The sequence below is a fragment of the Sus scrofa genome, chromosome 14 (assembly GCF_000003025.6).
Source record: "Sus scrofa isolate TJ Tabasco breed Duroc chromosome 14, Sscrofa11.1, whole genome shotgun sequence".
NCBI classification, from domain to species: Eukaryota; Metazoa; Chordata; class Mammalia; order Artiodactyla; family Suidae; genus Sus; species Sus scrofa.
The window spans coordinates 43956157-43973094 of NC_010456.5; the positions used below are offsets into that span (position 1 = coordinate 43956157).

The window sequence follows — 16938 nt, forward strand, 5'->3', positions numbered from 1 at the left end:
CAGCTTGTTATCTAGAAGGAGACACAGGCTGGGGTCTTCTGTGCCCAAGGAAAGCCTTTCCCTACGGCATCCAAGAAGGGCTGGCGCAGGCAGGGGCTGGCTTTGGGGAGCTCTGTCTTCCTGAAGAATTCTCCCTCCAGAGGACCTACTACACCCAATTCCAGTTTCATCAAAGCCCCTCACTCGCTGGCACCTCCCCATCTCCTGTTTGTTCTGGAGTCAAACCACCATCCTGATTTCTTGGCACCTCCACAGGTTGTATTTGGCTGACGTCTCTCTTCTGTCCTCAGCAGAAAGCCATGCTCTGCCCCGGGGCCAATCTCTGGGCCATTAAGTCTCTGCATTTTCCTCTCAGTGCTGAGGATGGCCCAGCAGCAGGGACCCGGGCTGCCCTTGGTGTAATGGTGTATTACACACAGCGGGGTGGGCCAGCCATAACGCAGGCTTGTCTTTGGATTGGGGAGAAAATTAACTACAAGCCTTTGTATATATCACTGGAACTAGTCTCTCAAAAAAAAAAAAAATGGATCCAGAAGGCCACAGCAGAGAGTAACTTTATTCTTTCCCTCACCTCCCCTTCATGAACCTTCTCCATTTTTGGCTTCTTGGGGTGAAAGCTTCGTTTTCATGGATCTTCTCTTTGTAACAAGTGCAGTTCAATCTGATAATCATACAGCTGGAAACTATCCACTTTAAAACCTCACCCCTCCCTCAGCAGTGCTCCTCAGGCTGGGAATTCCATAATGAGAAAGGGCCTTGTGGCCTGCTTTTTTCTCATAGGACAACCTGATGTGACTGCACTGTTACGTTATGGAAGGTGTCGAAAGTCCATGAGGTCCTCTCTCTTGGGGCATACTTGATGTGGGCAGAGTGTGCCAAGCCTGGCTGTTCTTGACCTTCCCTTTGGCTGGGTCCCATCTCCAGTTCAGAGTGGGAACACTTTTAAGGAGATGGACGGTGGCTGCCTTCATCAGGGTTCACATCTAGACCTCAGAACATCCCCATTCTCATCAGGGATGAGAATACTCGCTCATCAGTACCCCCCTTGCTCTCTTTGCTCTGCACCCAGATAGGCAGGCAGCCGCAGGCCGATTTTAATCATTACTCTTCCTGGTGAGCATCAAATGTAGTCACTGTTTCACATCTCACCCCCCAGAAAAACACCTGCCAAGCTACCAAGAGTTTCTTTGAAGCCCTCTTCACTGATTAGAATGATACACCGCCCTTCCCCATGGTTCCCCTCCCTCAGTGACCTGCCCCTGGAGGCAGTCATTCCTTCAAGCCTCTTTGATGGCCCAATGAATTCTTTACACTCTGTAAGCTAGAGGTGGGGGAAAGGCTCAGATTGGAAGAGCTGCATAGATGGTGGCCACAGATACCACTGGTGTCATATCCAAGCCCTACAGCACTTGCCACTATGTACCTACCATGGCTTCAGACTGCAGCGCTCTTTTCCTAAAGGCCTTCTCTGACACCAGGCGTGCAAGTCAGAAGGGCTAAGTTGCAGCTCTCACCCAATGAGGGATGGGAGTTGGAGGACAAATACCCCAGCTCCCTTTCCCCTCAAGGTATGTTCTGTACTCTGCCTCATAGTTCCTGCAGATGGAGCCTAATGCCCACAGTGGAACTGGACCATTGATGCACCACACATTTGACTCCTTCCCTTCCTCCTGTGTCACTTCCCTAATGCTGCCTGGGATGACCTACCAGATAAGCCAGACCCAAAAGACACATCCTTGCTCAAGCTCTGATTCTGGAGAACCCAGTCTTAATCAGTGGCCATATATATCCATTTAGAAAGTAGGAATACTCAGTGTTGGCTTAGTCTTAGCTTAGGGGACTTTGTCTGAAATTCCAGGACAAGAGGAGAAGGTACATTTAATCGTTTTGTTGCATACTCTACAAAATTCATTGACATAAGTAAGGGTTTCTCAGCCTTAGCACTATTGACATTTTGGACCAGATAATTATGATACAAATTTTTTTTTGTTGTAGGAGGAGGCTATCTCATACACTGTAAAATGTTTAACAGTTCCCCTGACATCACCTCACCATTGGCAGCCCCCCTAGTTGGGCTAGACAACTGTGTCTCTAGACATTGCCAAATGTCTCCAAGGCACAAAACCACCTCTAGTTGAGAATCACTGACATAAATCATCTGATGTCATTTGGTGTAAATGGCAATCCAGAAAGAAACTGATGATGGTGGCAGTGCTGGGGGGATGGTGGGGATGGGTTTGGGGATGGGGTATTGGTGATAATGATGATGGTGGGGATGGGATGGTGAGGATGGGGTGGGGAATGGGGATGATGTTGGAGGTGTAGATGATGATGATGGGGATAGGGATGATGGTGAGGATGAGGATGGTGGTGATGGGAATGGAGATGAGGATGATGAGGACATGGATGATGATGGTGGGGACGCTGGGGATAGAGATGATGGTGAGGATGGGGATGGTGTTGATGGTGATGATGATTGTGATGATGAGGATGAGGATGGTGGTGATGGTGGTGATGGGCATGGAGATGAGGATGAGGATGATGAGGGTGGGGATGCGGGGAATGATGGGCATGGAGATGAGGATGATACCCATAAGGACATTAAAACATGACATAACATTCAAATGACTTGGCCAGACTGGCTCAGGTACTATCTGCAAACCTGGAATCTGATCCCAGTCTTCTGCATGCCTCACCTCACTCTGAAAACCCATGACATAGACTGTAAATAATTAAGCCCAATTCACAGATAGGGTACTTCAGAAAAAAACACATACCCTCCATGAACGTGTCAAAACAAGAATCAAACCAGAGCTTTCTGATTTTTAAGACTGTGTGTTCTTTCCCATGCACTGTTCCTTCCTATTTTAGAAAGAACAGAGAGTTGTTCTAGGGTTTTAAGATGAAAGCTCTTTGCACCCTTCAGGAGCCTTCTATTGCATTGAGATCATTGAAATGAATGGTAGAAAAAAGCCAAGTTGTGCACTGCCTGGAACCTACTGTTACCAACGGATGGGCTGTGAAGTCGGCTTAAGGAATAAATATCTGCCATCTACCATGTTTCTCCCCAGCCTAATCCAGCACTTTCATGAGCCATTGATATTTTCATGGTACTTAGAGTTACGAGGCTCTTCCCTACCATGGTTTAAGAACTGTCATCAACCCCCCCCCCATTTCTGTTTTCAAAGAGACTCTCTGGCAGGCTCTTTCATACCAAAGCATTTACTGAGCACCTACTGTGTGCAAGAGAAGGTGGAAACTCCAGAATGTCAGTGTCATAGGGGTTTAGAGGCTGTAACCTAGTTGGAAACTGGCCTTGGGTAGGCAGCATCTAGGAGCTTCACCTTGAAGCCATGCGCGCAAAGTAAGTGCACAGTGTCAGGAGAGGAGGTTTTGGGGTGATGCAGGAGAAGCTGATGGAGCTTAATTGGGAGCAATTAAAATCTCCCTAAGCCCCCTTTTTGGACAATTTTACATGAGGAATTGTGAGAGATGCTGTGGAAGATACTGTGGTGAATAAAATATATCCCCCGCCCTCTGGAACAGACCTTCGGCAGTGTGCCTTAGGCTTCTGATGTTTTGTTCTTACTACTTGAAGCACCAGCAATAGTGGTTACATCTTCTCCCCCCTCCCAGGGTGGCAGTGAACACCGCCCTTGGGCATTGGATGAAGCTGGGGAGGGGGGTGGCTGCAGGAGGTGGGGGTGGATGCTATCATCATTCTGTATCAGTCCCGGGAACTTCACTCAGGGCCATTTCCTGGAACACCTCTCCTCTGGCAGGGAACGGCTCAGTCGGTCAGGACGCTCCTGTTTAAAATCCTTATGGTCTTTCATCCCCAGCAACATGATATCCAAATAACCCAAACTTGGCTGTCTAAGCCCTTCATGGTCCAGTTCCTGCTCCGATGTCTATACCCAAACAGGGGCACACTGACCACGAGGCGCATTCCTTCCGAAGCCATGACCCCTCTCCCTCCCTCCTTCAGCCGCTGCCTTCTCTCTACTTCCTATTTATCTCCCTTGTGGTCCCCACTCTTTCTTGAGGATCTGAAGCATGCATCACCTCCTCCAAGGAGACCTCCATGATGCCCTTAAGCTGCATTAGACACCCTTCTCTGCACTTACCTTGATTATAACTCCTACCACAGTCCCTGGCTTTCTAGTTGAAACAGACCACTGCTCTGTGACCCCTCATGTCCTCCGAGCACAGCACAGTGCCTGGCACATAGTAGGTGCCTGAAAATATGAGGGAGGAGGCACAAAGGAAAAAGGCATGAGAGAGAAGGAAGAAAGAAAGAAGGAGAGAAGGAGAAAAGAAGGAAAGACGCATGAGTTACTATCTGCCCATGATTGACGCAGCCAGCGCTGAATTATCTGACATTCCTTACATCAGCACACCTAACACAGCACATGTTTCTGTGGCATATTGAAATGCTTTCTAGATTATTAACTGTCCATCACTGTCCAAACATTTAGTGTCAAGGACTCCCTGGCAATTGAGTCTTTTAAAATGTGTCATCGTGTAATGCTGTGAAGAGTGATCGCAGGTTTAAGCATATTTCATGAATAAGGTGCCTCAATCCCACTCTCTGCCCCACCCGCTAGACATAAGAGATGACGTGGTTGATTTTGAGGCATTTGCTGCCTAATAAATGGAAGGAACGTTGCACCTTATATGATAATGCAAGTTTTCATTAGGAAGCAGCTTGTTCTGTACCAAAGAGGGATGGAAGACCCATGTCACGCCCCCGGCAGGTGACCCAGCACTTAGTTTCACCCGGGAAAAGGTTGTTCATGACAAGGGTACCGAAGGCAGTTCTACTGACAGTGCAGCACTTGGCTGCAGTGAGCTCCACGCAGGGAAGACCCTTCATGAATGAGTCTTCAGAAGCCCAGCCCACCCACAGATCTGTGTGCTGTGCTTGGAGGAAAGACCAGCACGTCCTTTTCTCATCTCCAGTCTATGCCAACCTTGTCCCCAGTTCCTAGCCTGGGGCCTGACCCATGGTATGTCTCAAGAAAGAGCGGGTTGGAGTTCCTGTTGTGGCTTAATGGGTTGACAATCTGACTAGTATCCATGAGGATGCATGTTCAATCCCTGGCCTTGCTCAGTGGGTTAAAGGATCCACCATTACCACAAGCTGCAGTGTGGGTCATAGATGCGGCTCAGACCCCGTGTTGCTGTGGCTGTGGTGTAGGCTGGCAGCTGAAGCTCCAATTTAACCACTAGCCTGGGAACTTCCATATGCCATGGGCATGGCCCTAAAAAGACTTTTAAAAAGAAAAGAAAGAGTAGGTTGCCTGAAGAAAGAAATCAAAGGCTTGTTGAATACCCGTAACTTTGTTTCACAAGACCCCTCCTCTTCTCTCTGCCCCTCAAGCTTGAACCTGAGCAACAGTGACATCCTAACCGTCTACGACGGTGACGAGGTCATGCCCCACATCTTGGGACAGTACCTTGGAAACAGCGGCCCCCAGAAGCTGTACTCATCCACGCCGGACCTCACCATCCAGTTCCACTCGGACCCTGCTGGCCTCATCTTTGGGAAGGGCCAAGGTTTCATCATAAACTATATAGGTAAGTGTTCTAGACAGTTGCTTTTTCTTTGGGTTTAGATGCAAGTTAAGGAATTTCTTCCATGACTTTTGGACAGTGTTGTTGCTATAGGGGCTTTTTAATGTATTGGCACAGTAAATACATGTAGGTGTTTTTTTTAAGAGGCTGGGCTCTCTAGTCCAAAGGACCAGGGTTTAAGTCCTAGCACTGTCATCAATGAATTTGTGACCTTAAGTCAACCTCTCTGAGCTTCCTTTTTATCCTCTGTAAAATGGGAATGTTGATCCCTTCTCCAGTTGATATCAGGACTTAGTAGATAATGTCTCATAACTTTAAGATTCCCCATTTCTTCATTTGCAGTCACCTGGGATTTTATATAGTCCACACATGCTCCTCTATTTGCAGCTTCTCAAAGCATTATCTATACCATCTCGCCTGAACTGAAGCTTTACTCTCCCTTAAGGATGCTTCTTCCCCTGCAGCCCCATCCAACCAAAGCAGCCCTTTCTCTCCCACCTCCCGTACTTTAGGACCTGTAGATGCGAGAGATGTCTTTCTTGATGCTCAATGTGGCTTCCAAGTCTTTTCTCTCCCCCTCATCTTAAAAAAACAAAAAACAAAAAACAAAAAACAAACAAACAAAAAAACCTGCCATAAAGTTCAAACTAAGTTCACACTTGAGCATCAAATATCCTCTTCTTTTTGTTTCGCTCACCCACACCCTGCCCTCCTCACTGTCCACCCTGTAATTCCCTCTTATTCGTTCCCTGCTTCATCGCTCTTCTCTGCTCAATCGCTTATCCCTGGGGGGTCCCAAGCTACATCCTGGACCAGTTCCTCTTCTCTGTCCATGTCCTCTCATCCAGTCCCACAGTTTTAAACAATATTTATCTTTATTCCATTGACTGCTAATTTGTACCTCCAACCTTGACCTCTCCTGTGAACTCCAGATCCATCCAACTCCCTGCCAACTACCCTCTTTTATGTCAAATTGGCATCTCAAATTGAGCATGGCCAGAAACAGAACTATTTCTGTGCCTCCCCACCCTGGCCACCACCCAGCTGCTTCTCCTGTTGTCTGCCCATCCCAGGAGGTGGAGCCAAAACTCTCCTGGTTTCTCAAGCCGCATCCTCTTTCCTTGCCCATGTGTCCAACCCATCCTCTCAACTCCACTTCCACAGTGTATCTCAAATTCAGACACTTCTCTCCACCTTTCTGCGGCCACCACCCTAGTCCAGGCCACCATCATCCTGAGCAGTCAGGGGACCAGAACACTGTGAAGTCCCACCGATCCCAGCCCTGGGAGGGACTTGAACTAACAGAGCCTTTATCCAGCCCTGTGGTGTCACAGCAGAAGCAGCCCTGGACCAGCAAGGGTAAGGGACTTGCTCACACCTCGAAGGGTTTCTCCACTCCCCATATTTTTGGCAACAGCAGAGAATCTGGGAGACGCAAGCTGGGGGTCAGGACCTAACTTTTTAAGGCATCCAAGGTGGTGGGTATTTGCCTCCTGGAGATTTCAAGGGTCAAGATTCAACCAGCAGTTAGGGGGCTGGCTTGCCCCTCCCAGGGAGGAGGTGGACATCTTGACTTCCAAGATGGGACAGGGAAAAAGAAGGATTGATTCCCCACCCCAGCCACCAAAGACCTTCTGGCTTGAGCAGGAGTCCATGTCTTTGGTTTTTCCTTCCCAAAGAAGTGTGCCCATCTCTAGCTAATACAACATGTTCTCTCTGCACCTCCTCTTGCCTCTGAAATACAAGCTACTTCCCCGACCTTCGGCTGTCTCAAGGAGCCTCATGCATGTAGAAATGAGTCCCTTGCTTTTTTTTTTTTTAATTTACAGCTGGTAGACACTTGCTAAGCCTGCCTGCTCTGTGGGCACCTCTCAGAGAGGCGATCACAAGTGTTGATCTTCTTTTTTATGTTTCTCAGGGGCCTTTTTACCCTTGATTGTGATGCTCAGTATTTTCCGAGTGTTATTGCTGCCACTCTCCATGCGTTCTTTATTGGGTGGTGCCCTTGGCAGAGGCTGTTCAGGTGAGGTGCCCTCCAGAGTCACCTGCCTTTGGAGGGAGAGTTTCTGGTGACTTGGCTTCCATCTGTCTCCTTGGACTTTTCCTCCTTGTCTCCCTCCCTCCTGGAATATGAGGTCATAGTGTTGCTCCTTTGTCTCCTCTGATGCCTGTGTCCGTCTTCCAAAGCTGCATTCAGCTTGATGACAGAAATCTGACTCTATCCAAGGCTGCCCAAGGTTGACCAGAAAGCCTGGCCAGTGTTCAGTTTGGCAACATCTCGAAGAGGAGGTACTCTTGGTAATTGAAGCTGAAACTTAGATTCATGTGACAATTTGAAGCTGGCAAGCACTCTTACATATATTATTCTATTTCATCTTACAAACGCATTATCTCCATTTCCCAGAGAATGTGGCTCAAAAACTGATGCACCAGGCCCCATGCTAGGCATCAGGATACAGGAATGAATGGAATTCTCTCCCTGCCCTTGAGCCAGTTAGCAAAAATGGGAGAGGCGGTCTGATTAACAGACAATATCAGGATCTTATGCTGATGCCATGGGATTTCAGAGTTAGTTCCCTGGGAGTACCCAGACTGGCTAATATAGGTAACACAAAAAGAACAGTTCAATTTTTTTATTTCCGTTAAAGAAATCACATAGTTAATTTCACTGAGAAAGGAAGTAGGCCTCTGTATTTAATGTTGATGTCAAGCAGTTGCCTGTGACTACCTATGGTGAAGACCATGCTGACTTTAGAGGAGGCTGTGCCTGAAGACAGTGGAAAAGAAGGCCGTGATTGATTAGTGATGTCTGCCATGGGCACGAGAGAGGCATTTGTTACCCTGGGTCTGGATTTAACCAGACATAGATTCAACTCCCATCCAGTAGAGGAATCAGGTGGAAGAGTTATGGGTTTCTGTTGTCATCTCAAGAATTCTGAAGCTCCTGGATTGACATCAAGGCCTGACCCCAGCTCTGGAAGCTGGCTGAGGCTTATCTTCCCGGGCTGCTTTCAGAACCTTCCACAGGAACACTCTAGGCCTACGTGGTTCTGATTTCCCATAATTCTCCTCTGCACAGACAGAAGCAAAGACCCACTCTCCTCACTGGTTTCCTGCGTTTTGCTGTTGTCTGTGGCCAAGTGCATGGGAGAGAAGGGAATTAAAAAGCAGATATGAGTAAGCAATGTTTATTTGTATGTTTATTCCTCTAATCCCAGGATACTAAATAAGCTCCATATTGTAGGTCAACTCCAGTCAAATGGTGGTGGCTCCCTGGAGTGTTGTGTTGGGAAAGATTGGGAGATTTCAGCTTGATTCAAGGAAAGAGATTGCTATGTTTGATTAGTGATGCTTGCCGTGAACATAAGACTGGGAAGTCATGGCATGTATTCAGTGCATCTGGATATTTCTTTTGCCCCAAAGTTGGACCATGGTGCTCATCTTGACCATGAGAATGGAACCATGACTTCAGATCCCTACATACTGGTGCCTAACACATAGTAGGCACTCACAGCACCTTAGTCAAACAAAGCAATGAATCCATATAACTCAGCTCAGTCATCAATTGCACATTAATTAGTTTTTACCTTTCCCCTAAGAATAGACAGAATCATGGTTCTTGTCTCCACTCTATGATTGAGGTCAGTGAGGCTCAGAGCCGTTTATTGATGTGACTAGAGTCCCACAGCTTCTAAAATAAGGAAGATAAGGCAAGTTTGCTGACTCCTAGGCTAGTTTTCTCATTCTGAGCGAAGTTAACAAGGGTTCATAGGAAAAGATAATTCCAGAACCTCTGCCTGGTGTGCTTGGTGAACATGCAGATTCCTGAATCAGGGTCTCTGGGGGTGGAGTCTGGGAACTAGAGAACAGAGGTTAAGTGACTTAGCCACAGCCACTCAGTTAGTAAGCAGTGGGGCCAAGATTTGAGTGAAAACTCTGCTGCACGCTGACAACCCCTGAGTCATGGCCAAGGGTGATGAACACCACAAAGGAGACAGGAGGTCCCACAGAAATGTGTAGCAATCTCAACTCCCACTGGAAAGTCAGACCAGCAAACCTTTTTTTCAGTCTCAAAGCATTTGGTACAAAGCAGACCACAGATCCAGCATTTGCCCCCATTTCTCCTCTTTCATCAGAGTTTAAACATTTGCAGCTGTGTCCCCAGTCCAGGGCTCTGCCAATTTTTCACAGGCCTAAAAATAGAGGCTCCTGTTCCCCACCAAGCAATTCTAGAAGCCATTTCCCGCTCCCCTTCTTCTCGCAGACACCCAGGAGATCTCCCTTCCCCAAATAAAATCATGATGAAATCCCGGGAAAAGCCATTGCTGGTTTCTCAGAATGACTTTCCTGCAGACAGTGGAAGTGCTTTGCTTTCCCCAGAAGCACATAAGAGCTGCAAATTAATTATAGGGTGTAATTAGCTCTCTTCTCAAAATCTGTGCAGTGGGCACTTTGAAGCGAGAACAATAGTAATGGGCTTTGGATTGCTACCTTCGTAACAAAGGTTTGCAGAAGGAAAACAGAAAACAGAATTAGTCGAGAGGACCCTGAGATGATAAGCTGGGTGTAGCATTTTCTGGAGAGTTAATGTTCACTGATGCAATATGACTTGAAGAATGCAACCAATAATTATTTCTTTTTTTTTTTTAGGGCCTCACCACGATATATGGAAGTTCCCAGGCTAGGGGTCAAATCAGAGCTGTAGCTGCCGGCCACAGCCACAGCCACACAGGATCCAAGCTGCATCTGCAACTTACACCACAGCTCACAGCAATGCCAGATCTCCGACCCACTGAGCAAGGACAGGGATTGAACCTGCATCCTCATGAATACTAGTTCGGTTCGTTTCCACTGCACCACAACTGGAACTCCTTATTTCTCTTTTAATAGTTAAGCATTTCTCTTAATGTGAGTTACAAAAAATATATATGCCTAATCCACCAAACTCATAGATTTATGGACATTCTTTTTTTAACTTTTATTGCAGTGTAGTTAATTTGCAAAGTTGTGATAATTTCTGCTGTACAACAAAGTGAACCAGTCATACATATATATATATCCCTTCTCTCTGATTCCTTTCCCACCTAGATGATCACAGAATACTGGGTAGAGTTCTCTGTGCCCTACCGCAGGTCCCCTTTAGTGGGTTCTATAACCTCAGTGTACATATGCCAATCCCAAACCTTCAGTTCATTCCTCCCACCCTCCACCACACACACACCTATCCCCTTTGGGAACCACAAGCTTTTCAAAATCTGTGAGTCTGTTTCTGATCTGCAAAAAAGTTCATTTGTATCCTTCTTTTATAGATTCCACATATATCTATCTGATAGCGAATCACTTAGTATGATAGTTTCTAGGCCCATCCATGTGGCTGCAAAAAAATTATTTCATTCTTTTTTATGCCTGAGTAGTATTCCATTGTATGTATGTATCACATCTTCTTTATCTGCTCCTCTGTTGATGGACATTTAGGTTGCTTCCATGTCTTGACTATTGTAAATAGTGCTGCAGTGAACATGGGGGTACCTGTATCTTTTCATATTATGGTTTTCTCTGGATAGATGCCCAGGAGTGGGATTGTTGGATCATATGGTAGTTGTATTTTTCATTTTTAGAGGCACCTCCTTACTGTTTTCCATCGTGATTGTACCAGTTTACATTCCCACCAACTGTATAGGAAGGTTCCCTTTTCTCCACACCCTCTCCAGCATTTATTTTGCAGACTTTTGGATGATGGCCATTCTGGTTGGTGTAAGATGGTACCTCATAGTAGTTTTGACTTGCATTTCTCTAATAATTAGTGATGTTTAGCATCTTTTCATGTGCCCACTGGCCATCTATATGTCTTCTTTGGAGAAAAGCCTATTTAGATCTTCTGCCCATTTTTTATTGATTTGGTTTTTTTTTTTTTTTTTGTCTTTTTGTCTTTTCTAGGGCCACACCCATGGCATATGGAGGTTCCCAGGCTAGGGGTCTAACCGGAGCTGTAGCCGCCAGCCTATGCCAGAGCCACAACAATGCAAGATCGGAGCCATGTCTACGACCTACACCACAGCTTACCGCAATGCCAGATCCTTAACCCACTGAGCAAGGCCAGGGACTGAACCTGCAACCTCATGGTTCCTAGTCAGATTCGTTAACCACTGAGCCACGACAGGAACTCTGGTTGTTTGGGTTTTTTGATATTGAACTGCAGGATGTGTTTGTATATTTTGGAGATTAATCCCTTGTCAGTTGCTTCATTTGCAAATATTTTCTCCCATTCTGTGGGTTGCCTTTTTGTTTTGTGACTTATGAGCATTCTTAGGATGAAGCTGAATGTTGTAGCAACCTATTTCCCGCTACCCCTGTAATGACCTCCCCCCAAAAATTAGCAGTCGGCATATACTGTCTCCCCACTTCTATGAGTCAGTAATTCAGGAGTTAGTGCTGGCTAGTTCTGACTTGGGATCTCTCATGAAGTTGTAGTCAAGATGCCAACTGGGGCTGCAGTTATCTGAAGGCTTGACTGGGCCAGAGACTCCACATCCAAAATGAGAAGAAGTCATTGTACAATCTTGCTGTAGAAGAACGCTTGCAGATTAAGGGATTTCAGAAATTGTGCTGCTTCTTTCCAGAGGCTTTTTTTTTTTCTATTTGCTCTTTCCTCTGACATTCCTAAAAGGATCGCCAAACTCCGAGGCCACCTGCCCATCTAAGGATGATGTTTTGTTTTAAAGAGGTGTCAAGGAACGACTCCTGCTCAGATTTGCCTGAGATCCAGAATGGCTGGAAAACCACTTCTCATACGGAGCTTGTGAGGGGAGCCAGAATCACCTACCAGTGTGACCCCGGCTATGACATCGTGGGGAGTGACACTCTCACCTGCCAGTGGGACCTCAGCTGGAGCAGCGACCCCCCATTTTGTGAGAAAAGTAAGAATAGTCTTGTGTTTTTACCCTTCTAGGTCATTGGATGGTAAGTCCCTCCCATGGAGTATTTTTTGTGTAGAGGCAATGGAGCTTCTTCATGTAGAATCTGACCCCTTCTCTGGCTCTACCAACACACTGGTGCTGCTTACAATTGTCATTTTGTAGCCCAAGGGCAGGGATCTCAGATTCGGGTGCTTTCAGAATCCTGGCAGATAATGTGAGTCAAACAGGCTGAGTGTGAGACATTAGGTAGTGGTGTGGACTGTATAAACCAGAATATATATAGCCTGGGTAAAAACATCATTCAGATTCAAGTCTTTAAAATACCTGCAGCTGCCAAGCAAAACAAAGCTAGGTTGGCCCTTGAAGCCCTAGTTTGATGGTAGGTAGCTGATGGTGCCTATAGAAGGTAGCTGATTTCATGCAGACAGCATCCAGCCCCATCTCCCAGTCCCTCCTGCCTGCTCTCCTCAGAAGGCCAGCCGAGTCTGATGATAGCTGAGTCTAGCATCCTAAAGAGGGGTAGTGGAAGGAAGTGCCTCTGGTTTCTGCACTGACGTCTTAGTAGCAAAGTGGAGTGGAAGCTAAATTTGGAGGTGGCCTCTCCCCGCAGCCATTTGCTTCCCACCTCCTACAGAAAGCTCTCATCTGTAACCTTCTTGCTGGGACCCCTTGGATCCTTGGTGACACTTTGGTAGATCTGGTCAGCTGACCTAAATCACTGATTGCATGATAAGAAATATTAAGTGTGAGCTGAGAAAGAGGGTATCGGAAGGGAAGGGTGGGGGGTTATGTACAATTCCTGTACATCCCAACATCAAGGAAAATTAAGTATAATTGTGGGAAACATGAAAGAACTTACAAAAGATTCACAAAACCAGCTACACAAACACATCTGTTTGTTCTGCAGCAGAAGGCGGAATGTGGGTATGTGTTTATATCATGACAGAAAATAAAAGTGGGACAGCAAGAAGTGCCAAGTGGTGGCAATTAGAGTGCCCTATCCTGGGAGTTCCCTGGTGGCCTAGCAGTTAAGGATTCAATGTTGTCTCTGCTGTGGCTCAGGTTCGATCCCTGGCCCAGGAACTTCTGCATGCCACGGGCATGGCCAAAAAATAAATAAAGACCCATCCCAAACTCATTAATACAATTTACATCATCATTTTTTTTCTTTTTAGGGCCGCACCTGTGGCATATGGAGGTTCCCAGGCTAGGGGTAGAATCAGAGCCTCAGCTACCAGCCTATGCCACAGCCACAGCAACATGGGATCCGAGCCACATCTGTGACCTATACCGCAGCTCATGGCAACGCCAGATCCTTAACGTGCTGAGCGAGGTCAGGGATCGAACCACATCCTCATGGATACTAGTCGACTTCATAACCTGCTGAGCCACAGCAGAAACTCCTACATCATCACTTTTTAAAAAACATGTAAACATTTTGTACGGTAATCAAAAAATAAACTAGCTTTCCATGGGAAAGTCCCCTCACATGCCTCATTTTTGCCAAGAAAAGGCCCAAAGAGGAGCAAATAAATAGTACTACTGGGCCCCTTCTGCACTTGCATGTTTATCTTCCCATGCTGGGTGCCTCACTCACCCTCCGGTCAAGACACAGACTCACCAACGTGCCTCACTTGCTTTCTTTTCTCCTGAAATTGGGGCAGAAGGACCTCCTAGAACAACAGGGTCCCACCTAGAAATCCCTGCATGTTGTTACCACCTTTCATAGGTTCAGCTCCACTCTTTTTATTTTTTCCCCTCACCCAAGGCATGTAGAAAGTCCCAGGCTGGGGTTGGAACCCGCATGGTAGCTGTGACAATACCAGACCCTTAGCCACTAGGCCATCAGGCAACTTCCAGTTCAGCTCCACTCTTAACACTAAAAGATGTGTATAACCATATCTTAAAATTGCACAAGAAACAAATACCTACCGTAATCAAGTAGTCATAGCATAATGAGGTAGAATGTGAAAATCTTTTATGATCTGCTGTCTGGCCATGGAACCACTCTCAAAAGTTTATTCTGTTATTGGTCCAATTGCATACGTAAGTATGTGTCTGTTACACAGATACATATGTAAGTGTGTCTGTGCCGTGAATGTAGACACACAGATATACATGTAGGTATAGATATTTTACCATAATAGGCATCAGTTTCTAGAAACACCTCACAACAGCCTTTTGTTCAACTCAGACATAAAAGTGTCTTTTCATCTCACACACTCGATGTCATTCCTTTTTTTATTTTTTATCATTTTTTTGCAACACAATGAGAAACAAGCTTCGTTGAGTCTCAGAATGTTTCTTTTCCATGTAAATATTAGCAATGGTGTATCATCAGTAACACTGCAAAATTTTATGTGAAAGTTGTCAGTTTAAAACTCAATTGTTTCTCTCTTTTCCAGACTCTCTTCCTTTTTCACTGGTTTATGATTTCCTTTGATCATATTGATTTTTTTAATTAAAAGGTAATAGATGCTTGTTTTACTATCGTAAGACCCCGCAAAGAAGCCATGATGGGCTCCTCACTTTTTTCTCTTTGGTAGTTGATCAAGATTTCAAGGAATGGTTGTTCTATGGGTTTTTTTTCTTCTTTTTTCTCTTTCTTTCTTTTACTTATTTATTTATTTATTTTTTGCTTTTTAGGGCCGTACCTTCAGCATATGGAGGTTCCCAGGCTAGGGCTTGAATCAGAGCTGTAGCCACAGGCCTACACCACAGCTCACAGGAACGCCAGATCCTTAACCCACTGAGCGAGGCCAGGGATCAAACCCATAACCTCAGGGTTACTAGTCAAATTCATTTCCGCTGCACCACAATGGGAACTCCTCTTTTTAGGGTCACACCTGTGGCATGTGGAAGTTCCCAGGCTAGGGGTCGAATCAGAGCTGTAGCTGCCGGCCTACACCACAGCCACAGCAACACCAGATCTGAGCTGTGTCTGCGACTTATGCTGCAACTTGTGGCAACCTTGGATATTAACCCACTGAGCGAGGCCAGGGATCAAATCCACGTCTTTGTGGAGACAGTATTGGGTCCTTAACCTGCTGAGCCACAACAGGAACTCCTGGTTGTTCCATGATTGTTAACTCGTCCTCTGTTAAAGGATTTGTGAGGTTTTTTTTTTTAAAACTGTTGCAAATAATTGTGCAGTGTGTAGCCTTGCATATGGGTCTTTGGACCCTGATGTGAATGTTTCTTTGGGCAAATTCCTAAAAGTGAAATTAAATTCACGTCTGTTTTGTCCTGGCCTGTTCTCCAGCCACATGCATTGGCTTTCAAACGGGGAAAAGAACTAAGTAAGGAAATGTTCTGGATTATTCTGTAGTTCTCAGCAAACTGATGGTCGTCAGGCCCTAATGCCCACCGGTCTGATTTCATCCCGCGCAGTTATGTACTGCACCGACCCCGGCGAAGTGGACCACTCAACCCGCCTGATTTCTGATCCCGTGCTGCTGGTGGGCACCACCATCCAGTACACCTGCAACCCGGGCTTCGTGCTGGAAGGCAGCTCGCTCCTGACCTGCTACAGCCGCGAAACTGGCACACCCATCTGGACATCTCGCCTGCCCCACTGCGTTTGTGAGTCCTCTTTATAGACTTGAGCTCCTGGTGGGTTGGCTTCCTCTTATTCAGGGTGGAGGGCTTTTGTTATTATCACTGTCACAATAGCTAACAGCTTGAGGGTGTAGCTACTATAATATTTATGGTAAGTTTATCAGGTCCTCTGCACAGTCCTTTACCACATTTACCCTCTGCTGCTTCAAGTGGCCTTATGAGCATGGCATGACTGTCACCATCTTACAAAGAGGATACTAAGGCTCAGAGAGGTGAAATCACGGCCCCAGCTCACACAGTGAGTTAAAAAGGAGGCCAGCCAAAGGCAAAACCATACCTGCCTGACTCTAACTGCTTAAAATTGATGGAAGTTCCCTGGGGGTCCAGTGGTTGGGACCCTTGCGCTTTCACCACTGCAGCCCAAGTTCAGTCCCTAGTCTGGGAACTGAGATCCCACCTCAAGCACAGCACCCCCACCAAAAACCCTAAGCGGTCCACAGGGTGACAGGGTGGATTTAAACTCTCTTTGACCCCCTCTTGGAGCCATAAAAGTAAACATTTGGTTACAAAAAAATACTTTTGAGGGGGTTTCTACCATAGAAACTACAAAACAGCTCCCAAGGTGACTCTAAGAATGGAGGAGTGACTACACATTCCTACCAGGCAGGAGTGTGGGGGCTCAGCCTCACTGGTGCTTGGAAATCAGCTAGGACATTTTAAAACTCCCTGGAGAGCTGGTTGCAATTGGTCTGGGCTGTGGCCTGAACAGCAGTGGAGGAGTTTCAAAAGCTCCCCAGGGATTCCGATGTGCCCTCAGGGTCTGGAACCATTGCTTAAGGGGCACGTGAGGCTCTGCAGAAGGAACAGAGCCTCACATAATATCTGG

At 46.3% G+C, this 16938-nt stretch overlaps 1 protein-coding gene across 1 annotated transcript in view; it reads left to right on the plus strand.

Moving 5' to 3' along the window:
* SEZ6L (seizure related 6 homolog like) overlaps positions 1-16938 on the plus strand; it is a 199162-nt gene that overhangs the window by 153675 nt on the left and 28549 nt on the right. Inside the window, 3 exon segments of the mRNA XM_013983000.2 lie at positions 5384-5580; positions 12300-12494; positions 15885-16076. Of these exon segments, the coding sequence (XP_013838454.2) occupies positions 5384-5580; positions 12300-12494; positions 15885-16076 (584 nt within the window).